General features: G+C 49.8%; 3 protein-coding genes across 4 annotated transcripts; 2 read left to right on the forward strand and 1 right to left on the reverse strand.

Moving 5' to 3' along the window:
* Positions 1–287: 287 nt before the first annotated feature.
* hif1aa (hypoxia inducible factor 1 subunit alpha a) lies at positions 288–14,488 on the forward strand. 2 transcript variants are annotated; one of them, XM_086153004.1, is made up of 15 exons: positions 288–443; positions 8,494–8,684; positions 9,136–9,287; positions 9,534–9,618; positions 10,402–10,511; positions 10,936–11,138; positions 11,264–11,370; positions 11,492–11,639; positions 11,745–12,055; positions 12,152–12,357; positions 12,433–12,555; positions 12,633–12,871; positions 12,949–13,048; positions 13,138–13,210; positions 13,295–14,488. In XM_086153004.1, exons 2-15 carry the CDS (start codon positions 8,636–8,638, stop codon positions 13,456–13,458), a joined length of 2,070 nt encoding a protein of 689 aa, XP_086009130.1. In that variant the 5' UTR covers positions 288–443; positions 8,494–8,635; the 3' UTR covers positions 13,459–14,488. The 2 variants fall into 2 exon arrangements, with proteins under 2 accessions (XP_086009130.1, XP_086009122.1); XM_086152996.1 differs by having other exon boundaries at positions 403–714.
* A 113-nt stretch (positions 14,489–14,601) lies between these two features.
* Positions 14,602–19,903, reverse strand: LOC147237725 (serine protease HTRA2, mitochondrial-like). Its single transcript, XM_086153032.1, has 8 exons — positions 19,278–19,903; positions 17,042–17,246; positions 16,131–16,325; positions 15,937–15,969; positions 15,472–15,580; positions 15,333–15,402; positions 15,145–15,240; positions 14,602–14,868 (listed from the first exon to the last, which is right to left on the reverse strand). The coding sequence occupies exons 1-8, from the start codon at positions 19,664–19,666 to the stop codon at positions 14,703–14,705; spliced, it is 1,263 nt and encodes a 420-aa protein (XP_086009158.1). The 5' UTR covers positions 19,667–19,903; the 3' UTR covers positions 14,602–14,702.
* A 1,731-nt stretch (positions 19,904–21,634) lies between these two features.
* Positions 21,635–27,324, forward strand: mis18bp1 (MIS18 binding protein 1). The gene is made up of 16 exons (XM_086152987.1): positions 21,635–22,300; positions 22,371–22,487; positions 22,579–22,850; positions 23,393–23,466; positions 23,602–23,723; positions 23,800–23,887; positions 23,968–24,080; positions 24,185–24,333; positions 24,412–24,469; positions 24,545–25,181; positions 25,258–25,436; positions 25,653–25,792; positions 25,871–26,007; positions 26,140–26,224; positions 26,298–26,352; positions 27,023–27,324. Exons 1-16 carry the CDS (start codon positions 21,697–21,699, stop codon positions 27,124–27,126), a joined length of 2,934 nt encoding a protein of 977 aa, XP_086009113.1. The 5' UTR covers positions 21,635–21,696; the 3' UTR covers positions 27,127–27,324.
* Positions 27,325–27,493: the final 169 nt, after the last annotated feature.

Raw genomic sequence — 27,493 nt, forward strand, 5'->3', positions numbered from 1 at the left:
AATAGTGCACTTCCAGGAAATGATGACAACCAGGTCTCCGACATGACCAAAATGGGCAAAGTGAAATGGTTTAGGATAAGGAAGAATTCTACCAGGAAGGGCATATATTAAGTTCGCGCTTATTTTGTTTGCTTTTCTTCCAATCCAAACAATATTCGACAGTGGTCAGTGTTAGTATAACGCCTCCAAACAGAAACTAAATGAGGATAGGTAGACCCGACGTTTGCCCCCTGGAGGAGATCCAAAGTATGGTGGCAACGTTGGTTTTCCCCTCTCTTGTCAGGCGCAGTGGGAGTGGGGCGTAAACAAAACAAACACAGACAAACAAACGAACAAATAAACAAACTTAGCGTCCTCCTCCAGCCCCCATCACTCCTGGGACAGCTTGTGCTAGGCGCGCTCCCGATGCGCGGCATGTGACTGCGCGCTCCCGAGGAGCTCGGGTAAGTCTGCTGTGAACATTGTCTCCGCCGTCCTCCAGCGTGGCACCACTCCGCCAGACCCACCTCCGGCCTGCCCCTAGCGGAACACTGATTCAGAGATTCGCAGAAAAAGCGTATGCTTGAGGATTTCTCCGGCTGCGTCCAGTAGCATTCGAGGGAGTTTGGTTAGTTTTCTCGCCGGGCCCGACCGCCGCTCGACCCAAGAGAGAGAGGCTCAACTCCGGCTCCTCCGTCCTGACATGGACACAGGAATCGTACCTGAAAAGAAAAGGTAACGTCGGTCGCGGCGGACGCCGCTCGGTTCTCCCCCCCCCCGGGAGTGTGGCGGGCTCCCCAGGGTCGGGCCGCGGCCGCCCGTTTTTATCGGACGTTTGCTTTTGGGAGCTTTTCTGTCAAGGTTGTCGGATCGTTCGACGAAGTGTGCCTAGCTAGCGTCGCTAGCTAAGCGGCTAACCCAGACTGCTAGCCAAGCGGCTATCCGGCCTGGAAGATTTCCGCTCCGAGGCGCGCACTTGTTGACCGCGGCTTGTATTTCTTTGTTTTCCTTCGCTTATTTTCACTAACCCAAACCGCTTGTAAAGCAAACTCCCGGTTCCGTTCCGGCATCCAGTTACATCTGGACGATGTCAGCCGAAAGGTAACCCTGAACGGTGGCGTTCTTCAGTCGCTAGTTTACATCGGGTTCGGGTGGCAATCGAACCACCGTTCTGCTCTTCTTTCCGCGGCCCTTCGGCACCTGCAGGCGGAGCTGCGTCGAGTGAGAGGTCAAATAATAATAATAACAACAATAATAAGGGCCTCCGCCGTTTGGAGCGGTGCTGTTTCGAGGGGGTTCATGGTTTTTTAGGTCACCGTATGAAGCAATAACCGATGTGGAATGCAGCCCGCTGCCCACACCTCCAACCCAGGCTTGTCTCCAAGACCTCCAGGGTTTTCTGAAGCTGACACAGACCCTAATGGAAAGGCAGGCATTGGGAGGAACCCGGTCAGATGTTTGCTGGCCCTTGGTCCAAACGTGTGTGTGTGTGTGTGTGTGTGTGTGTGTGTGTGTGTGTGTGTGTGTGTGTGTGTGTGTGTGTGTGTGTGTTCCTGTTAGATGGCTCATTTTGTTTTTTCGTTTAACTCCCTGTCAAATTACTACTTAAAGTAACGAGAACTCCAAACTCTGGCTTGTTGAAATAGATGTGGAATGAGATTGCTTAGATTGGATGAAATCCAGAAAGGTTACTTACTGATGTCAGATATATCCTTGCAGATCAGTAAATGTGGTGAAATCATATATGTGTTTGTATGTGAAGAGCTGTGTTGTTGTCCGTCAGTTGTGGTTCCATAGAAAGGCAGATGAAGTTGTTTGTTCAAATAAGGAGTTCAGGGAGTTTAACATGTTATGGATTGGTTGTTATGAGGTGCATTGCGCTTTTCAAGATCCTTCAGCTTGCTGTTTGAATTCCTGTAAAAACAAGTGGTTATGGTTGGTTTGGAGTTGGTTTGTGCCAGTTCTAGCGAGTCTGTATGACATGCTGTGGTATTATTTGTGTCTCATCAGTTAATCACCCTTACTGACGTCAGTAGGAGTGTGTACCAATCCATGGGTTGGCAATTTGCTGGTAGACCTTAAACAGCAAAGTCTGTTTACATGCTAGTTGAATCCTCAAAGAAAAATCCGACTTTTCTACTGAACGATAGGTGTAAGAAGATGCTTTTGTGGCACAATTTTTACGCATATTGTTGGAATTTTGTGGAGCCTGTTTAGCCAAGGTGACTTAGCTTTGAACTTCCTGATTTCGACTTTCCATTTTGCTGATCTTTTTGAGTTTTGAAGAAAACTCGAGCATTTGTGGTCATGTCATACCATAATCTTCACGTATCACATTATGGTGTCAACGTCCCACATCTGTGAGAATGAGGCTATCTAGCACTTATCAGCAATGTGAGCTGCCATTATGGCTGAAGTAGGTCCATAAATGGTGTCAGTTGCACAATAAAAGTAGAAAATTTGCTTTTGCTCCGTGCTTTTTATTGTTGAATTATACCTCTATAGTCTAAATGATAGATTTTAGTCATATACACAGATTTCACCCATGTAAGTCCTTTATAACGGTATCTGGCTGGTGATAGGCACCTGTAGGATTTTTCACAAACGCTTATGTCAGTGCTTTATGTGAGCGTAGAGTGTCATAGCAGGTAAACTAACACCAGAGCGTCTGAGACTATTTCTACAGTCTTGGTTGACTGTGCTGAGTGTTTACTGCGCACTAACTTGCTACCAGTTCGTTGGTTTGTTTATTGCAGGACAGTAGTACATTGTCCAAGGTGGGCTTGTGCAATTACACTGCTGTCACCTGATCCATTTTAGACATTGTCTACATTTATTCAGAAGTAAAGCTATCTATTTTTGAAATGAGATGTACTATTTGGTTTACCAGGGGGTTTGTGTGGGTGCAGGAAATTACTCTTGAGCAACCGCTGTGTGAAGGAGGTGTATTTTACTTTTAACTACCATGTCCTTAAGAAACCTGCATATAGATCATACTGTAGATATCAAACTACTGATTGGCTAGCCAGGTTTCAACCTTAGACTGAGTATTTATCAGACTCTTTTCCCCGTGCCATGCAATTCTGTTTAAGAGGTGTTTTTTTTAAGTTTGCACTCTCAAATACATACAGAAGTCTTCACAGGTCTTGCCTTTTCTCACATTTATCAACATTCAAGCATGTATTTGCTGAAGGAGTTATTATGTAACAGCTTAAGTTGTGTTTTCCTTTAAACGGGACTGCCATGTAGTGTAAAACATTTAGCCCTGAGTAACAAAATGCAAACATATTTGCACAGAAGATCTTCATTTGAGTACATTGTCTTGTCTCTCTTAGTTCTGTCGACTATTCCCATCTGTGAATGATTGTTTTGTCAAAACAGTATAGTAGTATTCTCCCTTTTATGAGACAAGAAATCATGCATTATTAGAACAAGTAATGCTACACAACTGTTATTGTGTCTGTGGTGAAGCGTGTCTAGCAGAGGACTGATGAGCATGCAGGACCATGTGCATTAATAGTGTTATATAACCGTGGCCTCTAGTGGCCTTTTGTTTTTACATCAACGGAACTGGCTTGTTTCCATTGCGTGTTTCATGATAAGGAATAGAGGCACTTTGCTCTCGCTCTGCAAAAAAACACTTTTAACTTCAACTCGTCAAACTGTTGTAAGTGGTCGTAACCCGAGGCCCTGTCACATTTTAGACAGTTGCACGGGGCAAAACGCGCCATTTGAAATACTCTGTAGCGGTTGCTCGGAGCTGGCAGAGGCGCTGTGTCGGATAAGAAATTCTGTAACGGAACATCGTGGAGGAAGAAAGAGAAGCTGGAGATACTCTTGAGGAAATTATGCCAGAGAGCGGAGCCCTTTCCTCCTTGCTCATGATTTTGTTTTAAAAAGTGCAGCTCAGAGGGCTCCCTCTTGTCATCTAACATCGACCGTTTCCTCTGTATTGCAGTGACATGGTCCTGTTGGGGGAAAATACATTAGCTTAGTGGGGTTCAGTTGTCGTCAGACCGGCTCTGCTTCTTGTATTCAACAGCTTTTGATTACTGAGGATTGGTTTGACTGATGTATGTGTATATATGTTTGTATTTTGTTCTTCATTTTCTGACATAATTCGTATTTCTTTTGCTGCAGTGGGTGTTGACAATTGTTTTTCAAAAGCCAAAAGGCAGACTTGGAAGGAAGTAAGTGATGCGGTAACGGCAAATTCACAAGGAAACAATTCACTGCAAAAACTGATTTCATAACACTGCCCCGTTTTCATAAACCCTAGAAATCCTCGTTAAATCTTTTGGGCCTGCTGTAACTACATCTGTTATTACAGATGTCTATTATATCACCGGAAAAACGAGAAAGCTGTTGTGTAAAGGAACTGATCTTCCCTTGTTGTCAAGGTTAGATTATAAGTTACCTGAATAATTAAGTCCACAGCAATGCTTTCTAGGACTCAATGTCAAACGTCTGTGACTACAGGGCTGATATTTCATGTTGTGCAATGCCGTCAAAGCCTCCTTGTAGAAGGTGCTTCCAGGAAGCAGATATAAAAAGGCATCCTGTTAAACCCTGCAAGGCCAAAAGACAATTATTCTGCCACGTTCTTTATGACAATATTTAGCTGCTCACTAACTGTACGAAACTAATGTTTTGTCCTTCAGCCAGAGGGGTGGAGAGCTCCGTCTGAAATGGTGACGGCATGGCAGTGAAAGGGCAGTCCACTGACACTGCCTGTGACAGCTTTTCAGTTGGCTTAGAAAATGCTTGCAGCTTTGAGTGGGGTTGTTTCTCTAAAACCTTTCAGACACTAACCTTGTGGACTGAGACACTCTTAACTGTCCCACTTGCACAATTATTGGTTGTTGATGAAGTGAGGCAGAAATCCCCCATCCTCTTGTTATTGTACCCTATTGTTCTCTTCAGACAAAGAGACCCCAGATATTATGACGGGAAGTGGAAGCGCTTGGGCAACACCTCTTCAATTTGGCTCTCGCTCACTGGCCTTACTGCCATAATCAAATGGATTAAAGTACTCCCAGACATTGATGTGGTTACACACACTGTGCCTCAGGTAATCTGTGTTTCATGCTGCCATACGCATCCACTGCAGTGCTCTGTTTAATGCATCCCAATCATTTCTTCCAAAGGAATAGGGGTTCAGGTCGGACTCTGAACCAAGAGCCCGTTGTTGCGGTAAAGGGAGGCATTATCAAATAGATAAATACATGGCTATTTGAAAACGGACTACTTTGTCCGTTGGAAACACTTTGAATAGACATTACTGAGAAAAAGATGACACACAATGATAAATCGAGGTGTGGGACAAGTCATCCCAGAAAACCGGAGGACAGTCAATGAATGAATAGAAAGAGTGTCTTACTCGTTATCAGTAAGTTGCACAGGAGATTAGATGGTGTAGAAAGACCTGCTTCTTGTATCTGGTAAAGTCACACAGTGTTGGGCTGACTTGTGAAAGTCCCAAGCAGTGGTCGGCAAGACAAGGGTGTTCTTACCCACTTGCTTTGAATAAATAGTCCAAATATTTGTTCCTTAGTCACTGAGTCGACAGATGACTGACTTTAAAAGAGAGGAAACACACTTTGTCTTTCTGACCGACAAACTTAATAAGTATCTGTTTCAGAAAGACACTCTGACGCAGCACTCCAGGGGAGACGTCTGTGGGTTCTCTTGTCTCTAGGTGTGCCAGTCCAGCCCTGCAATTCCCACACAATTACTGGTTTCACTTTGAGAATGGCACGAGATGACAAATTTTCTGAGTTTCCAAGGTGCTCGACGGGAGGTGTTTCAGCCTCAGAGACCACGCATGGATTGCAACATCAACATTGACCAGAGTCCATCTTAAAAGTGCTTGTAAAACACTTCGTGACTCACACACCAGCCCCATCAGACTGGGGGTTGTGACAGGCCCCTCACATGACAGGGACTAGTCTTGTTGCAATTCATCCTTCAACAAAGGACATTCGACTGATGATTTAGGCCAGCTAATTGTCTACTTTGTATTCAGCTTTTTTGTAAATGTCCACGGTGATTTTCACAGCACAACATGTGATGGAAACAGTCCTGCTCAGCGGCAGTGAGGCTGCTCTCTCACGCTGCAGCAAATGCAGCCTCTGTATTGCTTCCTCTTGCTGAGCTGAGAAGCTCCGACAACATTGCGAGAATCCATTTTACTAATGTTATTCGAAGAATAACAGATTCACTGTTAAGAGTTTGCTCTTTGTTCCCATTCAGGTTTTTTTTCACAGCCTGCTGCAGCGTGAGTCAGACTTTTTACTTTAAGAGCAGGTTTAGTGAAAGGAATAGTTATGGTAGGTTATTTCACGGAGCTGGTGGTTGAAGCGGAAATGACGTTATTCAGGCAGTAATTTTGTCTTCGGCTGGTTATATTTGGTCTGCACGGGATACTTTGTTTATTTCAGCGTGTGGGGCTGGGAAAACAGGTGAAACTGCTGAGGCAACAGTTGCGAAACTGTCGACTTGTTTTTAAGGACGTCAGCATTTTCACATGACGTTGTCTTATCAACGGGTTATTGTATTTAAGAATCATGTTCCTGGATTTGGGATTGGAACAATGCTCAAATCAGCCCAAATAAATGAGGCCCCTGGCTTAGCGTGGACATTTAGGTTAGCGGTTGAATATATGCTCAGCTGCTTTTAGAACTCTACAAGGGTTTACTAAAATCACTTCAACAAGTGTCATGCAGTTTAAAAATCCCCAAGCCAGGCTGTTAAAGCTTCATTAGCCTGATGACCATTATTTTCGTTAATCTACCAAAAACCCAAATGAAATACAGTGGTATATTCCATTTGTAATAGGCAATTTTCTTTATCTTGAAGGTGACCAAATTACATCAGCTTTAATCTGACACTTGTGGTGAAGACTGTCAGCCTCCAGGGGCCGGGGAATGTACTGTGGCTGGGTTTGCACTGTCAGCGCGCTCTTTGCCAAAACCTGATTTGAAGGAGTGTTTGTGATCACAGTTGCATGATCTATCATGAAGACCAACCAAATTATTATTTTTCATATCTTTAATGTTCAGCGGATAGTAGTAAAGTTTCCAGTACACGCCTGAATTGTAAGCCTTGCTGTAGGCTAAATATTTCTAAGGAGCTCTGCATTCGGGTTTGTTGAACCCGGCTCCAATATTTGGACTCGAAACAGTTGCCCGTTCAAATGGAAGACCTGGCATGAGATTAGCTCTCGCCTATGAGTGCAGAGTTCTCCCAAGTGTCTCCTGCACAGACCGATGTCCAGCATAAACAGGTCGGCAGAAGATAGTCCTGATGGTGGTAAAGGTCACAGCACTCATGCTCAGGCCCTGGAGCAGATTCCAGCCACATAGCAAACACCAGGAATATCTACGCAAAGGCCTTGACCACTGAGCAACAACTATATCAACTAAAGACTTAATAGCACTTCAGTTGTTTTGTAGGTGATTGAATGAGACCACGGTGTGTAGAAGCAGGTCAGCTATCTGCCCGCTGGCCAGGGATATGATAATGAAATCACTGCGAGGTCCAATATTTTTGAAACGCCTGCAAAGTAAAAGCGGCCTCACTCGTGTGCCAGAATCGTTCGACATTTCAATTGAGGACTCCTGTTAGAGTCGCTGAACAGCTGTTAGATTATTGCTGCTGATCCACTGCATTTTAATTGTATTTAAATTGTTAAAGAAGGGTCTGAGAAGGACCGTATGCGGTACATCAAGGTGTGCTGAGGTCAACCACGCGCACATGGAAGAGAAAGCAAGTCTTAGTCTGGTGCTGGTAAAGGAGGCTTCACCTTGGGTCAACAGTACATTGATTATCATAGCCGTGTTTGGTTAAGAGATAAGATTCAATCACTTGAGACAGTACAATGAGATGTAGAGGATGGGACTTACACAAGCCGTTGTGGCCTAAAGGCTGACGGACTTTGGCATTTTAAACTTCAGTGAGGTCTTAAGTTCTTGGTTACTGTGCAGAGGGAGTATTTCTCGGTCCGTGAGTGCTAGATCGATAATAGTAAATAGTAGTTGTTATGATAAAATAAAGTATGACCTATGTGTCTTCCTCACATTCATCCCTCACATTCTGTGTATGTATTGAAGTTGGGTGTTATGGTTCTCTCCCTCTCAGATCCGTCGAGCCGGATCATAAATGTCACAATGATATGTGTTTCCCCCAGAGACAGACAGGAAAATCCACACAGCTCTTCTCAGCCAATGGCACTCAGGGGTGGACTCCCTTTCTTTGGTCAGCGGCCAATGAGACCATGGCAGTGAAAGCATGTATTCAAATGACTTTGAGGAGGGATCCATCTATGGGTCTGCTGTGAGACTGAGCTTGCTTGTTGTGAACTACTACTGTAACCTCCTCCATTCCAGGCAAGCGGCTGTCCAGGCTTGTTCTCACTCTCTGTCAGGAAGAAGGAATGTCAGCTATTGTCGTGCATAGAGACGGTCCAGAAGTCACCCGCGACTGGTCTGACCCGCCGCCCCCTGTCTCCCTTAGGGTCAGCTCAGAGCGCAGGAAGGAGAAGTCCAGAGATGCGGCGCGATGTCGTCGCGGAAAGGAATCGGAGGTGTTCTACGAGCTGGCCCAGCAGCTGCCTCTGCCACACAGCATCAGCTCCAGCCTCGACAAGGCCTCCATCATGAGGCTCACCATCAGTTTCCTGCGCATGAGGAAACTGCTTGGCACCGGTCAGTAGTCCCTGCGGCCCAGACGGGATCGGGGTGCAGACCCGTGTTTATGTCCCAGTGACGTGAACTTTGCCCAGCTGTCTCCAGCGTTGAAACATTTTACTCGCTGTTGGCCGAGATCCTACATTCTTCCTCGCCATGAAAGCAACAGAGTCCTGCTGGAAGGCGGCCATGGGCCCAGAAAGCATCGAATAGAAAAGACCTATCCTTGCTGATTTATTTTACAAACACAAAAGCCGCCCGTATGGATCTGGGATATGTGAAAGCCTCTCAGCTGGGCAAAGTGCAGTGCATTTTTAGAAATACACGATCTGATCTGCTCTGCTCACCTACTTAAATGTCGTTCAAAGTTTGAATATAATAAAGTGACGTAATTGAGTGCTTTAAAGTTGAGCTTTGATATATTTCGTCTCAGTTGAACCGACCGCTCGGTGCTTTCCTTATCTTCCAGACGAGCCCAAGGCAGAGGAGGAGACTGAGCTTGACACCCAGCTCAACAGCTCCTACCTGAAAGCCCTGGAAGGCTTCCTCATGGTGCTCTCAGAAGATGGAGATATGATTTATCTCTCGGAGAATGTCAGCAAATGCCTAGGCCTGGCACAGGTACATCTGAGCTCCTCTGAGCGTTTGAAGGAAAAGGTTTCAGTATTACCGAAGAGTCTTTTTTTTTTTTTTTTTTTTTTTTTTACAAAGAAACCCATTTCCAAATGTGCCCTTGTAAGCAGACACAGCGGTGGTTGTAGAAATGTCCAAAGGCACAGCGGTCATCACGGGCAGCCAACAAAGTATTTGCACGGCCATGTTCACGACACGCACGACTGATTGTGTTTTGTTTTTTTCCTGCTGCAGTTTGACCTGACCGGACACAGCGTCTTTGATTTCACACACCCCTGTGACCAGGAAGAGCTGAGGGAGATGCTGATCCACAGAACAGGTAGAAGACAACCTCTGAGAGGTGGAGGGAGTGGGGTGTCAGGGAACCAAAGCCCAGAGTGCCACGGAGTCTGAGGCTCGTGGCTGAACTTTCACTTTGCATTTACGGGAAGAGTTTGATGCAACAGTAGTCCATTTACCATGGGGAAACACAGAGACTTGTATTCATCACATTTGTATGAAATCAGTCGGTCGGCCTTTTCCCCTCCCGTGTAAACAATCATGTAATTTACATCGGACACTGGATTAGTGGGGAAAAGCCTGGCAGTAAACATGCTGTTGCATTAAAATGTAATGAAACGCAGAAATCCGGCATTGTTTGGTCAAAGTAAAATGTGCTCTGACATTTTTTTTTTTAGACTTTTCTGCAAGTCATTGCACTTGAGTCACTGCCTGTGCTCGCAGTCACACAGCGGTTGACTCAGCCTCCTTCAGTAAACCCGCCTTAACTGGCCATCGCAGTGTGAACTGTGGCCCAGCGGATGAATTCCAGTCAGTCTTTCTTTCTGGAGGGGAAAAAAACACTCAATAAACAGTGTCCTGTTAAAAACCTCTCCTGGCTTTATTTGGCTCAACAGAAACATGTACCAGTCTTATTCATGAGAGACAGTTTCCATAGATATGCAAAGATTTTTATTTTTTTGTATCAACTAGCCCAGAAATGCAGTGTGTGGCAGCGCACACTCCCAGCAGCTCAAGGAAACCGTCTATTATTTGAAGAAATATGTGAAATGCATCTGTTTCCTGTTTGAAATGTAACCCCTTCCTGCTCATTCGATTTCAGGCTCCAAAAAAGCCAAAGAGCCGAGCACAGAGCGCAGCTTCTTCCTCCGGATGAAGTGCACGCTCACCAGCAGAGGACGCACTGTCAACGTCAAGTCAGCCACATGGAAGGTGGGATGGTTAGCCCTGCTGCACAAACACCAGGTTCTCCAGTCCCCGATAGAGCAGCTTAGCGAGTGCGACTACATTCAAGCGAGCTTGTTTTAAGAGGAAAAAAAAAATCAGATTGTACAAAAACTGGGTTTAAAAGAATCAATAAGGGGCTCCGTTCGCTCGCTAGCCTGTGCTGTTGCTCCACCCGACTGGGATCATCCGGTTGTGAGCAGAGCCGAGCTCTCCCACGGGTAGACAGGAGCGGTGAAGTGAAAGCAGTATTAGTTTAATGTAACACTGATCTAATTTTGATGCAGATCTTACTGCAACCTTCATGTGCAAAACTTGGGTGTCATCATTCACAGTTGAATTGCGTTTGAGAATTTGTCCGCTGAAGACGAGGTCGAAGTGCAGGTACAGTGACACTGTTTGCTTCCTGCAGGTGCTGCACTGCTCAGGACATGTGCACTTAGATGACATTCCCAGCGAGCAGACTCCCAACGGCCACAAGGAGCCACCGGTCCACTACCTGGTGATGATCTGTGACCCCATTCCACACCCGTCCAACATTGAGGTTCCCCTGGACACCAAGACATTTCTGAGCCGCCACACAATGGACATGAAGTTCACGTACTGCGACGAGAGGTCAGTATGCCATCTGAAGCTTCAGAGGGTTGAGAAGAAGGATCTGACTGCGCCGCACCGGCTCCACGGAGCCACCTAGTGTTCAGAGAGAGCCAGTGGAACTCATGTTCTCTCACACCCTCCAGGATCACCGAGCTGATGGGGTATGATCCCGAAGACCTGTTGAATCGCTCCGTGTATGAGTACTATCATGCTCTGGACTCCGACCATCTCACCAAGACTCATCACAACTGTAAGCTCACACACACACACACACACACACACACACACACTCAAAGTACACCCAGGTGTGGTGTCAGATGTCCCCCTCAGTTATTTTCTCACTCATGCGTTTCTCGCCTATGTTTACTCAGTGTTTGCAAAAGGCCAGGTCAGCACCGGCCAGTACCGAATGTTGGCCAAGAGGGGGGGCTTCGTGTGGGTGGAGACCCAGGCCACGGTCATCTACAACAACAAGAACTCTCAGCCGCAGTGTGTGGTCTGCGTCAACTTCGTGCTCAGGTGCCCGCTTTTAAACTTAGCAGTCTTCTTCGCTGTCCTAGAGTGGGCTGCTTGAAGACACCCCAGGCAGGCGGCAGCTCTATAATGTGCTCCGCTCCCCCACAGTGGCATCCAGGAGGAGAAGCTGATCCTGTCTCTGGAGCAGACCGAAGACCCGAAGCCCGTCAAGGAGGAGCGGCCGGAGGAGGAGACGGGCGTAGAGAAGAGTGCTCTGCCAGACACGTCGCAAAGTCCGTTGAAGCTGGAGGAGAAGGAGAAGGTCCCAGAGGTGGCTTTGAACAAGTTGCTCATACCGTCAGGAGAAGCCAAGCCCCTGGCCAGCCTGTATGACCAGCTGAAAGAGGAGCCTGAGGCCCTCACCCTGCTGGCCCCGGCAGCCGGAGACGCCATCATCTCCCTTGACTTCAGCTGCCCTGGTTTGTGGGCTTTCTCCACCCTCAGAAGTTCTGTCAAAGTCAGCGTTTAACATTGAGGATGTTTGAGCACTAACGCAACCTTCCCCTCTGGAACAGAGTCTGAAATCCAGCTCCTGAAAGATGTTCCTCTTTACAACGACGTCATGCTTCCTGCCACCAGTGACAAAATGGCGCTGCCTCTTTCTCCTCTCCCGCCCAGTGAGCCTCTGACCGCCGCCACCACTGCTACATCTGTGGCACCCAAAGTTCAGAGCTTTGCTCCTGCACCGTCCTCCACCCCGAGCAGCAACAACACCACGGAGGTAAGGCCACCCGAGATCTCCCGGCCTTAGCTCTTTCGACCAAGGGGGTCACCTTTCCCTGTTTTTCCTCCTCAGGTGGACAGTCCTTTGGACTTCTGCTTCCCAATGGACTCAGAGATGAGCTCAGATTTCAAACTGGACATGGTAGAGAAGCTGTTTGCAATTGATACAGAGCCCAAGACGCCGTTTACCACACAGGTAACAAATGCGAGGTGACGACGGTTCAACTCAAGCTCCGCAAATTTTGACTCCTGCTGACGTGTTTTGTATCTCAGGCTATGGATGACCTGGATCTGGAGATGTTGGCTCCCTACATCCCAATGGATGATGACTTTCAGCTGCGCAGTTTGACCCCAGAAGAGACTCTGTCTTGCGGACCAGTTAGATCCCTGGAGAGCTCTCCCGTCCACAGCTATCCCAATTCTCCCTTCCACACAGCAGACAGCGGCTCTGTCTCGCCCGCCCCAGCGGAGCCCGTGGCGGCCCCTCACCTCGCCTCCGTCCTCGCGAAGAGGTAACGCTTGCGCGGCGCGAGACAACGCCCGAGAGATCATGTTGATGTTGGCTAAACACAGCTGTGCTCTGCTGCAGCACCCAGCGGTCGGACAAGGAGGCGTGTGTCCAGACGCTGGCCGCTCAGACCGCCCACGGCAAACGAAAACTGGCCGACATACGAGAGATTTTTGGACCGGTAAGGCCTCGGCCTCGACACTCCACCCTCACTTCCCCACGGAGCGGATGTGCGGCATGCGATTGATTCTCGGGGGTGTTTTGCCACAGGAACAAGGCGAACAAGGGAAAAAGCGCAAGGCGGCGGAGCCGGGCACCACAACCATCATTCTGCTGCCTTCAGGTGAGCAAAGCCGGTGTCCGCTTGCCAAGAACCCGGCCCGATCCTAAGTGTCATGACAATAAACGAGCGTCTGTCGTCCGTTAGACCTGGCCAGCTGTCTGCTGGGCAGCACCTCAGAGGGCAGCGCGTCGCTCTTCAGCCTGCCGCAGCTCACCCGCTACGACTGCGAGGTCAACGCCCCCCTACAGGGCCGTCAGTACCTTCTGCAGGGGGAGGAGCTGCTGCGCGCCCTGGACCACGTCAACTGAGTCCGTGCTTAGCCTGCCCACTGCTGGACTAGACTGGACACTACAGTTCCTCTTTCACATTGTCACTCTCTCCACCCCTCCTTCCCTTCTTCCCCACTGCCACTTCCATTATTTATGTATCCTTATGAGTTCAAGTAGTTTGGCTGCTGTTTGTGCACATCTTGTGATATCTGCAGCATTCCACAGTGACAAACGACATAGCAGCATCTGGGTTTTTGTGTAAGGGATTCGGACATCGCAAGATGTCCACTCTTCTATTTTTTCCTCCCTCTCTCTCTCACTCTCTCTCTCTCTCTCTCTTCCGGGAGTCTCAGCACACGGCGCCTCTTCAGATGACCCTCAGTCAGCAGGTCACCACAGAAACTGGCGCTACTGCCAGCAGTGTATTGTAAGCTTCAGTCGCACAATTTATATTTTCTTAAAAAGAAAAAATATTACCAGCAATATATATTAAGCCTTTTAAGACTAGTTTTAATGGGATTTGAACAATTTTGTTTTCCTCTCATACTTGTATGTTGTAGTTCTAACATATGTCTTTAGTCCTGATGTATGAGAGTATGGTTTAAGCCCGAGGTGGTTTTAATGTTCTCTCCATTTATTAGCGGACTGTCTTTAAGGTAAATGGATTTAATTGCGTAGCTGTCCAGTACATGTCACTTTATTACTTTACCGTGTGTTACTGTACATATACCAGGGACATTTAAATTTACTCTGTGTGGCTCCACAGCTGATTGTCAGAACGACAGTAACCTCTTCACTTATTTGTTCGCTCTCCACCAAGACATATTGGTCTCTTTACATGAATAGAATTCATGGATTGGTTTTAGCGCGTGACAGACTCCGAACAGTGCATTGGAATCAGTGGGAACGCATCCACTCATATCTCTCCTGTGTGATGATCTTCGCCGGCATAGCAGAATTGTTGAATTGTTTGCTCGGTCAATGGTAGCTCGATCTCATCGGTCCTCGTCCATGTTGGGGCTCTCCTGCTTCTTGTTCCCGTCTAATATTAAATGGCTTTATTATAGTAGATTGGTTGTCGTTTCATTACCTTCTGTCACGAGTCCCGTGGTGCGCGGACGGCTGCTTCGGGAGGAACCGCTCCCATCAAACATTAGCTTGAAACAAGATCAGAAGCTCACGGACTGCAAACACTTTTAATCTGCCATTGTCTGTATGCGGCTGCACACTCAAAAGTGTGCACAACGTGGACCACCTGAAAGTCTGTCCCTCAGCGGCAAAGGTCACTCCGTGTTTTCAGGCGTCATTTGAAGTCGAAGCAACTGCTGTCCTCTCCGGACCGCCATGGTGATTTTGTCACTGCTCCGGACGGCCTTGTAGATCTCCTCGGAGGTGTGGACCTGGGCTCCGTTAATCTCCAGCACGATGTCTCCTGGCTGCAGGCCGGCTCTGACAAACAGGCATTTTTCTTTACGAATGTCGCGTTCTCTTCGCTGATAAAATGATAGTGCCAGATTTAACCCCGCGGTTGTTTTTAGCGTGTAGCCGTTGGGCAAGATACTCTAAACCCTCTCCTCGCATTGGTTCAACGTTGCTTTCTGTGTCAGCTGGACAGCTCAATGTGCTACAGCTCGAACGCCTTAAGAATAGCGTGAAACGGGCTGCCTGTTTGTTCCAGGCGTTCTCAAAGGATCAGCGCATTGTCCCAAATTGCCGTTTCCTCACCTGTTAGCTGGGGAGCCGATGATGATTCGGTGTATCAGGATGCCGTGCGTCACATCGGGAAACGCCGGATCTCTCAACTTCAACTCTGCGATTATGCTGAAACCAGAGGCCAGAACTGAGCCGGTTCCTCCGATGAAGCGGAGCTGACGGCGCTTGCACAAGACGCCACTGAAGCTTCCAGCTCTTACCTTGGGGTCAGCGTCAGCATCATCACGCCAATGTAGCGCCGCCTCGTGTCGGACTCACCCTGCCAGGTGCCTTTAAGGAGAGGGCAAATCCTCGTTAGAAGGAGGACTCACAGAACACCGGCGCCGTTCCGACCCTTACTCTTGCGTTTCGAGGCTTGATCGAGGAAAAGTCTGAGGCGGTCGGACGGAATGGCAAAGGAGATCCCTGCCGTGACCTTCATGGTGTTTATCCCGATGACCTCACCGTCCTGGCCGGAAGAACAAAAACTTCAGATGTGACAACATTTACTTCCCTTTTGTTCTACTCCTCAAACTCCCACCCCGTGCACGGCGGCACCTTTCACATGAAAACTACTGTTTTGTGACACAATTAACTGAGCGTTGTTCTTTAATGTCCAAATTTCGTGAGGATATATATCCTTTTTATGGAAAGTCTTGAGTCCTTAAACTTAAGACGAGGAAAAGGCTGGTAATCGCCGCTCTACGGTCAATCGAACGGATATCCATGTTGTAGCATGGGAAACTAATGTCACGGCTGAGGTCAATCAGTAGCCTTTTGTTAAAATACAGTAACAATCCGACTGTAAACCCGTTGCGGACTCACCAAGTTGATGAGAGGACCTCCGGAATTCCCAAACTGTGAAGCAAATTAAGTGAAAGTCAGCAAATTCTCTCGATACTCTTGTTGGATTCATTGTTAAATACCCGTGTCTGAAAATCCAGGTAAAGTTCCAGCTGCAGTACCTTCCTCACACACACATATCAAACAGATTTACGGCTTCGAAATGGGACACTCACGTCGATGGCGGCGTCGGTCTGGATGTACTCCATGTTGGGGTTGGACAAGCCCAGCTCTTTGCTGCCTCTCTGCACAGAGCTGATGATTCCGGACGTGATGGTGTTGCGTAAAGCGAAGGGGCTCCCCATCGCCACCACGAACTCTCCTTGACGAAGGTCGGACGAGCGACCGAGGCCCAGCGTGGGCAGAGGATTCTGCAGGTTTCAAACACTTTGTTAGTTTCGGACGGCCCTCGATACAGACATCAGAACACTGTGTCAAAGGGAGTGCGAGGAAGACAGGTGAGGACATGTAGTCTTTGACCCAAAGCCAGGGAAACCGCGCAGTCCTAGGGCGGAAGTGACAGCCAAGCACAGACCAGGCAAAGAAACGCCCGCGGCCTGACTCACACTTATGCCTGGAAACGAACCTAGAACCGAGATCAGAAACCTGTGTTTGGTTTTCCCACAAACATCGCCTGCCTTTTAAGAGAAGACTCTGGAGGACGTGGCTAAATCCACAGCAGATACGTCAGGTTTCATCAGAAAAGACAAGTTTTCCACGTGTTGCGGCTTGATTTGCTCGACTTGGGCTTTTTGTCTAATAGTAGCTTCCGCCGGTTGCGAGCGGGGGGGGGACTTCATCTCAACAAAGCTGCCAAAGCCACTGGGTTGCTGAGCTCCAGTTGATGGAGAAAGTGAGGCGATGGAAAATGAGGACCGGGGGGACAGAAAGTTATCAAAGCTTGATTTTGAAAAGTACTAAAATGAATGACTTCTTTTTATGTGGCCAATGAATACGAACTGGGACGGCAGCCCGCGGAGTCTGCCCCTGTCTTTTTGGTGTTCCTCAACGCTACTTCTCTTGCCTTGCAAAACGACAGCGTGTTTTCGAGTAAAACCGGCAAAGGCTCGGATCCTCCGATGCTCACTTTGGCAGAGATCTTGATGGTAGCGATGTCGGCCACGTGGTCGACGTCTTGCACAGCGGCGTGGTACATTTCTCCGTTGCTGAGCTTGACGCGGACACCTCTCTTGTTGGCCACGACGTGAGCGTTGGTGACGATGAGCCCGTCGCTGCTGATGATGAAACCAGAGCCGTTGGACACCGGGATGTCCCGTCCCGAAAAAGGGTTCCTGCAAAAAGATGTCATTATTGTTCCTACCCTGGGAACGGTGGCTCTGTCCACGCAGTTATAGTGACTTAGAAATTACACGGTAATGCATGGTATCTGGTCTGCAGACAACAAACAGCTGGATTTCTATGGGCTTTAGGACAGAGTGTCAGTGGGGGGCGCGCACAATAACAGCTGCTCGGTTCCACTTTTGGGCACACGCAGGTGTTTGCAGAGGCCTGTCTTAAGCGTCCCTGAATGGAACACTTAGCTTCACACGCACAGATGCCTGTGCATGTATAGATACATTCAAATTCCCACAAAGATTTACTTATTATTACTTTCTTCAAATCTTTTCACTTAAGACCTTAAAACACGTTGTGGCCTTGACTTAGACACTTTATAGTTTTATTTGTATTTCTTATCCCCCCCCCCCCTTTTTTTTATTGTTTATACAATTTCCTTCTTCTTCTTCTTCCGGCTTTTCCCGTTAGGGGTCGCCACAGCGAGTCAACTTTCTCCATCTAACCCTATTCTCTGTATCTTCCTCTCTCACACCAACTACCTTCATATCCTCTCTCACTACATCCATAAATCTTCTCTTTGGTCTTCCTCGAGACCTCTTGCCTGGCAGCTCCAATTCCAGCATCTGTCTAGCAATATATTCACTATCTCTTCTCTGTACATGACCAAACCATCTCAGTCTGGCTTCTCTGACCTTCTCTCCAAAACATCGAACATGTGCCGTCCCTCTGATAGACTCATTCCTGATCCTATCCATCCTGGTCCCTCCCAAAGAGAACCTCAACATCTTCATCTCTGCAACCTCTAGTTCTGCCTGCAGTCTTTTGGTCATTGTAACAGTTTCTAGTCCATACATCATCGCTGGTCTCACCACTGTCTTGTACACCTTTCCTTTTATTCTGGCCGATAGTCTTCTATCACATCGTACCCCTGACACTTTTCTCCACCCATTCCAACCTGCTTGGACCCGTCTCTTCACCTCTTTTCCGCACTCTCCGTTGCTCTGGACTGTTGACCCCAAGTACCTGAAATCCTCCAGCTTCTTGATCTCCACTCCCTGTAGCCTCACCGCTCCACCCGAGTTCCTCTCGTTCACACACATATATTCTGTCTTGCTGCGACTAACTTTCATTCCTCTCCTTTCCAGAGCATACCTCCACCTCTCTAGATTTTCCTCAACCTGTTCCCTGCTCTCACTACAGATCACCATGTCATCTGCAAACATCATGGTCCATGGGGGTTCCTGTCTAACCTCATCTGTCAGCCTATCCATCACCATTGCGAACAAGAAGGGGCTCAGAGCTGATCCCTGATGGAGTCCCACCTCCACCTTGAACTTCTCTGTTACCCCTACAGCACACTGTACCACTGTCTCACAGCTAGCATACATGTCCTGCACCAGTCTAACACACTTCTCTGCCACTCCAGACTTCCTCATACAATACCAGAGCTCCTCTCTTGGCACCCTGTCATATGCTTTTTCTAGGTCTACAAAAACGCAATGTAACTCCCTCTGGCCTTCTCTGTACTTTTCTATTAGCATTCTCAACGCAAATACTGCATCTGTAGTACTCTTCCTCGGCATGAAGCCATACTGCTGTTCACAAATGCTGACTTCTGCTCTCAGTCTAGTTTCCACTACTCTTTCCCATAACTTCATTGTATGGCTCATCAACTTTATCCCTCTGTAGTTGCCAAAATTCTGCACATCCCCTTATACAATTTCCTACTATTTATTATTGTTATGTTTTACTTGAAACTCTGGCACAACAATTTCCTTTGGGATAAATAAAGTTCTTATTCTTATTTACAATGTACAGCTATTGCTTCTCAGAGGACAGTAACTGAACATGTACTCATGTACTTTTTTTTTTCCCCTCAGGAAAACAGTATAAAAAGATTAATATGTAAAATGTACAAATAATACCCAGTGATCCGGACCTCGCCCCACATGGAGGTGACACTGTTGGGACCTGACAGCCCCGTCAAAATGCAAGGAGAACAAGAAAATGCTCTCAAAACACCTGACCTGCCGACGATCTCGATGTAGACGACGGCAGGAGCGGATTTCTCCACCACGTCTGCGATGAAGTTGTATCTGAAGCGCGGGCTGTCGGGTTTGAAGGGGGACGCGCAGTGAGCCCCGGGCACGATGCGTTCAAGGACCGCCAGTCTGCCTCCGGTGGCCCGCACTTCTTCTTGTCTGTGCGCGTCCAGCAGGGCCGCGGCGCCCAGACCCAGACCCACCGACAGCGTCCTCAGGAGGGGACGTCGGCCGTACCCGCCCGGCCCGCCGTCCTCCTCGGCTCCGCAGGGGTTGGGAGTCACGGCGGAAGACGCGGAGCGCCGTCCGACGCCGAGATCCGGAGCGCGTCTCCTGAGCGCCGAGAGAAAACTCCTCCTGACAGCCGCCGCCATGACGCATCACGTTCCTTCCTCCGCGGCGCCTCGGAAGAAAACAATCGGTATCGATTCAAATAGAGAAACCCGGGTCGGCGCCGATCCTTGTTTTACCAATCATGAAAACAAACTGAAAGCCGACCTCGGCGAGACGACGGGCGGACAACCCGGAAGTGGGACGCGGACGTCCTTCTACTCTCCTCCGTGAGACGCGCTCGTCGCGGCCGAGGAGCGCCGCTCCCCCCTGCCGGCCGGGCGGAGGGACAAAAAAAAAAAACGGTGTCTTTTACCCTCAACGCTTCCAGGTGCTCCACCCCACAGCAGCTGTGGGTGCATCCGAAGGGGTCACCAGCACAATCTGCATATTCTGTCCCGTGAAAGGTGTGGGCTGAAGGGCCAGGCAGCGTTTCACAACCGATATTGTTGTTGTAGTTGAGAATTGTCAAGTCTTGCTCTGATACCCGGCGGAGGGCCGAGAGACTCCTACGATTTGATGACATCTGGCCCAAACTGTGTTTTACTGTTTTTCAATTGGGAAAAACACTCGCCTAACCGTTTAATGAGAAATAGCTGTTGTTGGTCACAGCTACCCCACACAAAACTGCAATACAACGAACCGTCCCTGGTGACTTCCAGGCAAAAAAAAAAAAAATCAGAAATCCTTGCTCCCCAAACCACACCCACAAAATTCCAAGTAACCCCAAAATCACACAGAAAACAAGCATCAACAAAAAGCCCAACATTCATGACTTGCTACAATAGCATCTACTACTCCTTGTCGTGCGTGTCGTGTGGGGATATTTATTTCAATTTAGATTTTTTCTTTTGATTATTTCTTTAAAAGTTTAATGCAGCTTCAGGGTGGCGCAGGCCAGTGTCTCCCTGAGCTTGTCCCACACCCAGATGGGGCAGTGTGGCGTGGGAGGTTTGAGCGGTCGTCCTTAGCTCATGGGTCGTCCATGATGGGTTAAATACGGAGGGCAAATTTCATTGATGTTGTGCTCAGTTTATAACTGTACGCGATAATAAAGGCATTTCTTCTTCTTTCTCCAAATGCAGAGGGTTGTGTCAGGAAGGGCATCCGCCGTAAAACTTTTGCCAAAACCAAACATGCGAATCAAACTCAACAATCTCATACCGGATCGGTGGAGGCGCGGGTTAACAACGACCGCCGGTGGAACCGATGACCTACAGGGTACTAGTGGAAATTGGGCTACTGTGGGCCAAAGACGGAGAGCAGGAAGGTGTGTTCGGAAGCAGAGACAGAAGAGGAAAGGCAAGAGTCTGGGATATTGGATATTGGAAGTTGGAGGATTTCAAGTACATGGGGTCACCAGTCCAGAGCAGCGGAGAGTGCGAAAAAGAGGTGAAGAGACATGTTCAAGCAGGTTGGAATGGGTGGAGAAAAGTGTCAGGGGTACTATGTGATAATCATCCAGAATGAAAGGAAAGGTGTACAATACAGCAGTGAGACCAGCGATGATGTATGGACTAGAAACTGTTACAATGACCAAAAGACAGGAGGCAGAGCAAGAGGTCGCAGAGATGAAGATGTTGAGGTTCTCTTTGGGAGTGACCAGGATGGATAGGATCAGGAATGAGTCTATCAGAGGAACGGCCCATGTTAGATGTTTTGGAGAGAAGGTCAGAGAAGCCAGACTGAGATGATTCGGTCATGTACAGAGGAGGGAGAGTGGATATATTGTTAGACGGATGCTGGAATTGGAGCTGCCGGGCGGGAGGTCTGAGGAAGACCAAAGAGAAGATTTATGGATGTAATAGTGAGAATATGAAGGTAGTTGGTGTGAGAGAGGAGGATACAGGGAATAGGGTAAGAAGGTGAATGTTGATTCGCTGTGGCGACCCCTGAAGGGAAAGCCGAAAATAAGATTTGTTCAGAAGCGTGCATTTTGAATACACAGACGTTGTTTTGGCGGAAGCCGCGGATCACGTGACTCGGCCGAGCCAATCGTGTGGCAGCGGAGGGGATTTGAAATGTGTGTTGTCTGCGGCAGCTAGCTTGCGTTTGCGCTCCATCACTGTAAATAATGGCGTCGACGCCGCGCCTGCTGGCCGCAGGTCCGGCTTACGAGTCCCCGGCCAAAGTGTTTTCGCGGCTCAAATTAAAGGTTCTCATGGAAAAGATGCGAGCGGAAGAAGCCACGGGCCTGCAATCGCCACGGGGAGCGGAGAAACCCCGGACGCCGTGTAAGCGCCACTCGGCCGAGAACTTCTCGTTCGGGATCGGGGAGCTCACCGGTATCGGCGGCGGCGTTCTCCCCGGATCCGGACGCACCCCGACGGCGAAGAAGTCGGAGGAGCCCGCGGCCGAGCTCCGGCCCCAGCGCCACGACCATCGCGTCCGAGGGACCCGAGACCCCGGCGGGCGGCGGCCGCACGGGGACGTGTTGGGGGCGGGCCGCTTCCCCCCGGGGGACCCGCCGTCCGCCGACACGTCGGTACTGAAGGTCTGCGGCGGCACAAAGGGTCCGTCCGGACCGCCCTGGGAGGAGGAGATCAGCGGATTCCCAGGGGATCTCACTCACATTGTCAGCGTGGAGGAACCGGTACCCTCACTTCCCGCAAGGCGAGGCAGAAAACACCCCGCCTCCGCAGCCAGGGCCGGTGACCTGGAGCCTGCGAGGACCACGGGTAAGAAGATCGTGGAGACCTCCACCATTTAAAGTGGACATCTAACTGTGGTCGCCCATGCTTTGGACAGGGTGCTCCATCTCTGAGGGATGGATGGACGCAGATCACCGAGAGGAAGGTCCTGGTCGGGGCAAGCATCAGCGACTGGACAGACTGATAAACATAACCAGAGACATCCAGGATTCCAGTGAGCATCTGGTCTTCTGTGGCCTTCTGGTGCTTTGAAATCACCCCTCAAGGTGAGTGTGATGATGGAAGGGAGCCTCTTCTTCACACAGGCCACGTCTGGAGGTCCAGAGAGCCGTCGTGCAGCAGGGACGCCCACGGAACCGGTGTCCCGGAAGCTGGGCTTCCAGGTGGCCCGTCCGAAGACGCCGCCGCTGAAGTCAGGTGTCAGGCAGAGCTCGGCGAGGACGTCTCACCACCCCCTGCTATGCCGCAGCTGGTTCTGCTCGAAGACCCGATTGTCCTCCGGTCTCCACAGATCTCCATCCCTAAGAGACAGGCTCTGCTCAAGCACAGCTGGCCCCAGCAGAAGATCTACCCCGGGGTGAGGGCAAGTGTCTGCACACCTTTCTCTTTAACGCGGGCGTTCCTTCAATTGAAGGTCGGGGGTTCAATTCCCAGCTCCTCCCGTCTGCCCTGGGGAACTGAACCCCCCCGGTTGCCGTGCTGGGCCCCTCAGCCCTTCAGAGTGAAGGTGGTGGAAGAGGTGGTCGTCGGCCTCGACGACACGTGCGTCCCCAAAACAAGGGTCCATAACGCATTGTTTTCGCTTCGGTCACAGACCTGGTGTCTGCAGGCAGCAGGAACCTCTCAGAGGCTCAGAGTTTAGATGTTCTCATCAAGTTGGGATGGACCCCGAGAGTAAATCTCGTTTTCCTTGCACCGACGACTCCCAGAACGGACGTTTGCAGGAGCGTCTTTCTGAGATGCTCCTGCAAACGTCCACCACTAGCATGTCCACAATACCGACGGTACCAACTGAGCGAATAACGACGGGAGTAACTGGTCCAGCCTTGCGGTCTTCACTTGTGAAATCTGCACCGGTATCTGACTCTGCGGTTCCTTGTGTGTCTTCATTCCTGACAGGAGGGCGTGGTTTACCTGAACAGGTGGTTTCTCAGGAGGAACACTCAAGGCCTCTTTGTGGAGGGATTTCGCAAGTGAGTCATTTTTCAGACTTCCTGATTTCAGAGTGCACGTTTGGACACGGTCTCCTGACGTGCTTCGGGCTCCAGGTGGACCCAACCCGCCCGATCTGTGTTTGACCCCGATTTGTGGACGGTCTCCTCATGCAGGGATATCAATATGTCGTGGAACAGTAACATCATCGTGGAGCGGGTTTCCGGCTCTGTGCTGAAGACCGTCTCCAGCAGAGTTTATATCCTGATTGGCCGGATGAAGCTGGAGGTGAACTCTGGTGAGGCGCTGTCCGCACGTCCGCAGGTGTGGCTTTGTCTCCGGCGGCTGATCGCCTTCCTCCTTTACAAACCCAGAGTTTCCCAGATGGCTGCTGAAGCTGTTTGAGAATGGTTTTCCCTCCAACTGGAAGGAGCTTTATGAGGAGTTTCTGTCAAAGAAACGGTAGGAATATCTCCTTTCGTCTCCGAGACACAAATCTCCGGCAAGTGCTTACTGAAGACCCGGATGTGGTTGTCATGCAGGGATCCAAGCCGCCGCGCAGACACCAGCAGAAACACCAGGGCCAGGAGGATGCCGAAGGCCTTGGACCCCAAAGCGCCCGCCAAAGGCGAGAAGAAAACACCTGTGAGAACAGGTGAGGACAAGAAGACCGTGGAAAGGAAATAGAAACCAATGAAGTATCTGTGAAGTGATGATGCTCGGGCTTTACCTGCAAAGTCCTTCTCGCTTCTCCCGCAGAGGAGCCCTGCTCCGCTGCCGCCAAGGTGTCCCGGAGTGGTCGCATCATCAAGCCCCCGCTGGAGTACTGGAAAGGGGGGCGGGTTCTGGTGGATGCCCTCATGAACGTCACCATCTTCGAGTGCTACGACACCTCCACCTGCAGCCCCGTGAGCGCCTACGCCTCAGATCGTCTCGTTGTTTCTGTGGTGCTCCACATCACAGTGAGTTCTGTTTATGGTTTGCAGCAAACCCCGATGAGGAGATCCTCCAGGTTGAAGCTTGCGTCTCGGTCGGACATTGCGGGTAAGCTCCGCGGGAACTCTGGCCCCGTGTTGCTGCGGTTGCTGATTCAACAATGACGTACTTCTGTCTTTGAAGGCTCGGAGAATTCGTCCACGATCGGAAGCACTGAGCCGCCGGCACCCCTGAAAAAGGTCAAAGCTCCGCTCGGCAAACACAACCCGGCCAAGGTCAAAGGCGAGAGGAAGACCGCCGAGTCACCGGAAGAGCCTGCCGGCTGTGCCGCGAAGCGCCCCAGGCGTACCAGGCTGTCTCCCCCAGATGGAGGCCTGAAGGTGGACATGCAATTGCAAATTTCTTCCAAAAACACCTCAGTCTGGAGGTCCGGAAAGAAGACGGACAACCCGCAGAGACCTTTGCCGAGCCTCGCGGGGAGGAAACGCCCTGGGGCACATTCCCTCGAGGACAGCGAGAACATCTCCCAGTCCTGTTCATCTGACGCTGAGCTCACCATCAAGAGGAAGGTGGGCAGGAGACGGGCCCAGAGGAATTCCGGAGAAGAGAGTTTGGAGGAGAGGAGGAAGACTCAGAGGCTCCCCAAAAGTCGGGGCGCCGCGCAAACCAAGAAGTGCAGGCGGGATGAAGCTCCCCAGCCCAGAAAGCCCGCTGTCAGGTCCAAGCAACCGCTCAAGAGTTCTGAGGCCGACAGAATAATGTCTCCACAAGAGCACGACGAAGACCCGTGGACAGAGACGGAGCTCCTCAAACTGAAGAGGTGAGGGACCTTTGCCTACCAGGAGTGGGATCTCTGCCGCCTCTCAAGACTCTCGCTAACCATGTGTGTCTTCCAGGGCCGTCTCCAGCTACCCTGTGTACGTCCCAGGTTACTGGACCAGGGTGGCGTCCATGGTGGGAACGCGTTCTCCTGAAGAGTGCCAGAGACAGCACACATCTTGTAAAAACTCCCAGACCCTCAACAGAAAGACCGGCGGAGCCAAGAAGAAACAAGCCGCTGCGCCCCAGAAAGCAGGTACCGAAGCCTCGCGGGTGAACAGCGGGACGGAGCGGAGCGTCGAACCTCATTCTCTGAGGTCCCCGTTGTCTTGGCGGGGATTCTGCTGAGCGTCGTTCACCTTTGGGGGACATTTCTGACATATTGTCGACGAGGCTCAGCTGTTGTCGCTGTGGTAGGCCGCCGCTCGTGCGTGGAAAGGGAGCTCAGCTGACCAGTTCTGTCTGTGTCCAGCCCCAGACATCCCCGTGATCTCCGCACGCATCGGGACCCTCGGGAGAATGAAGCAGGTGCGCCGGTTCCTGGAGGTCATGCCCAAAGGGGACGTGGACGATGCCTTCAACTCGACGATGATGAAGAGAAGACAGTTTGAGGTTCCTCTCCGCTGCGTGGCTTTGCAGAGGCCTCTGATCGGTGGTCTTGAAAGTGAGTAACGCTGTGCCTGTGGGCAGATCCCTTCCGTGTCCTCGGCCGAAGACTTCAGATTGACAGACGTGGAGCCCGTGACTCCCCGGCAGGCCGTTTTCCCCGAGGTGAAGACTCCGCAGTGTCTACACATCTCTCCTCAGATGATGGGTTCTCCAAACAGGTGGGTCTTTCGGACCTGATCTGTTGCTTTGCAGAACATCTGCCCAGCCTTCAGTCAGAGATCTCTGAGGTGGACTGGGTTAGATTATCTGGAGAATGGACCTGCACACTGACCGGGCCGCTTTATTTAAAGGACAACCGCCGACCGCTATGTCTTCCAAGTCCAGAAGAAGACGAAGAGATGCAAGGGCAAAGCCTCCAGACAGGCCCCTGCAAAGGTACGAGAGGCTCCTCTGCCTCACACGCTTGGAGGAAGAGCGCTCCGATAACTGTCGCTGTGGTCTCTTTCAGAAAGTGGCCCCCAAGTCACTGAACCAGAGAGCGGTGAAGCAATGCACAGAGCCAGGTTTGTGCAGGTTCCTCACCTTCTGAGATGTCACGTTCACCTGCGAAGTACACTCTCCATGTGTACTCATTTGTACGGCGCCACGCTCTTTGGAGAGTCCCTTTTCTCACTTTTGGCCATCGGCCGAAGTCTGATTTTTCCGTGTGACTTCTTTGCAAGCTTCCCGCAGACCTTATTTCCCCAGTGAGGTTATTGTAAAAGCCTTCGTCTTTCAGCTGCTTGCTTCGAGTGTCCCCGCAGCCAATCACTTGGCTCCGTCTAACCCACAGCCAATCACCTGCCTCTGTCTAACCGACAGCCAATCAGCTGCCTCCATCAAACGCTTTCCTCTCACACCAACTAACCTCCATAAACCTCCTCGCTGGTCTCCTAGACCTCCTCCCACCCTAGCATTCTATTACCCAGATCTTCACCATCCCTCCTTTCTCCATGTGCAAACCATCTGTGTGACTTTATCTCCAGAACATCTATCATGTGCTGTCCCTGGTTATTAAATTAAAGACCATTTTAATACCGGTCTTCTGAGACTCCCATCTTTCAGGGATCGCTATTCTCTTGTTTTAAGTGCTGCTCGGCTCCTGCACGTCACTGAAGGTCTCCTTTCTGGACGGTGACCAGACAACGCCAGGCTGGAGGTTACGTTCACACAGTATTCTGCCTTTCTCGATAGAAAATGGTGATGACTTCATCGTCTGGGAAATGTTTCCTGACAACGCTGCCGAAGAACTTGACAGTGGAGAGGAAAAGGACTTCTACTTCTCAGATGGTGATTGAATACGAAGCTGGTGAGATTCTCGTTTGGGTTTGAAAGACTCAAAGTCTCGAACAATCCCGTGGCTGAAGGGACGGCCTGACCTCTTCCGCTTTGAGCCTCTCGACACAATGACATTTAAAAAGATTGTAATAAATACTGATGCAAGTCCATGTCGTATTGGTTGTTTGCTGTCTCTTAATAAACGATTTGAAGTTTTAGTTTGGTTTTATTGTGGAGTAAGATGCATATATAACAATTAGATCTGTAGGTGCTGGTGTTCCTTCCCTTGAGTGAAAATCGGGTTGGAAAACAGAACAGATCACTTATTGTTCTTTTCGAACTGATCAATAGAACACATAGAGCAGCAGCATGTCTTAATCTCCTGCA

This window comes from Fistularia commersonii, chromosome 1, assembly GCF_037954325.1.
Source record: "Fistularia commersonii isolate RoL2024-O1a breed Wild chromosome 1, RoL_Fcom_v1.0, whole genome shotgun sequence".
In the NCBI taxonomy this organism is placed as follows: Eukaryota; Metazoa; Chordata; class Actinopteri; order Syngnathiformes; family Fistulariidae; genus Fistularia; species Fistularia commersonii.

Bases quoted from the DNA above. Each gene is read 5' to 3' on its own strand.
- LOC147237725 (XM_086153032.1), bottom strand. From the start codon at position 19,666: ATGGCGGCGGCTGTCAGGAGGAGTTTTCTCTCGGCGCTCAGGAGACGC. The intron at 15,970-16,130 runs GTGAGTGTCCCA...TTTGCTTCACAG, and splicing joins AGACCGACGCCGCCATCGAC to TTTGGGAATTCCGGAGGTCC. The intron at 15,581-15,936 runs GTGAGTCCGCAA...TCTTCCGGCCAG, and splicing joins GAGGTCCTCTCATCAACTTG to GACGGTGAGGTCATCGGGAT.
- hif1aa (XM_086152996.1), top strand. From the start codon at position 683: ATGGACACAGGAATCGTACCTGAAAAGAAAAG. The intron at 12,358-12,432 runs GTAAGGCCACCC...TTTCCTCCTCAG, and splicing joins GCAGCAACAACACCACGGAG to GTGGACAGTCCTTTGGACTT. The intron at 12,872-12,948 runs GTAACGCTTGCG...GCTCTGCTGCAG, and splicing joins GCCTCCGTCCTCGCGAAGAG to CACCCAGCGGTCGGACAAGG.
- mis18bp1 (XM_086152987.1), top strand. From the start codon at position 21,697: ATGGCGTCGACGCCGCGCCTGCTGGCCGCAGGTCCGGCTTACGAGTCC. The intron at 22,488-22,578 runs GTGAGCATCTGG...TTCTTCACACAG, and splicing joins CAGAGACATCCAGGATTCCA to GCCACGTCTGGAGGTCCAGA. The intron at 23,467-23,601 runs GTGAGTCATTTT...CTCCTCATGCAG, and splicing joins TTTGTGGAGGGATTTCGCAA to GGATATCAATATGTCGTGGA.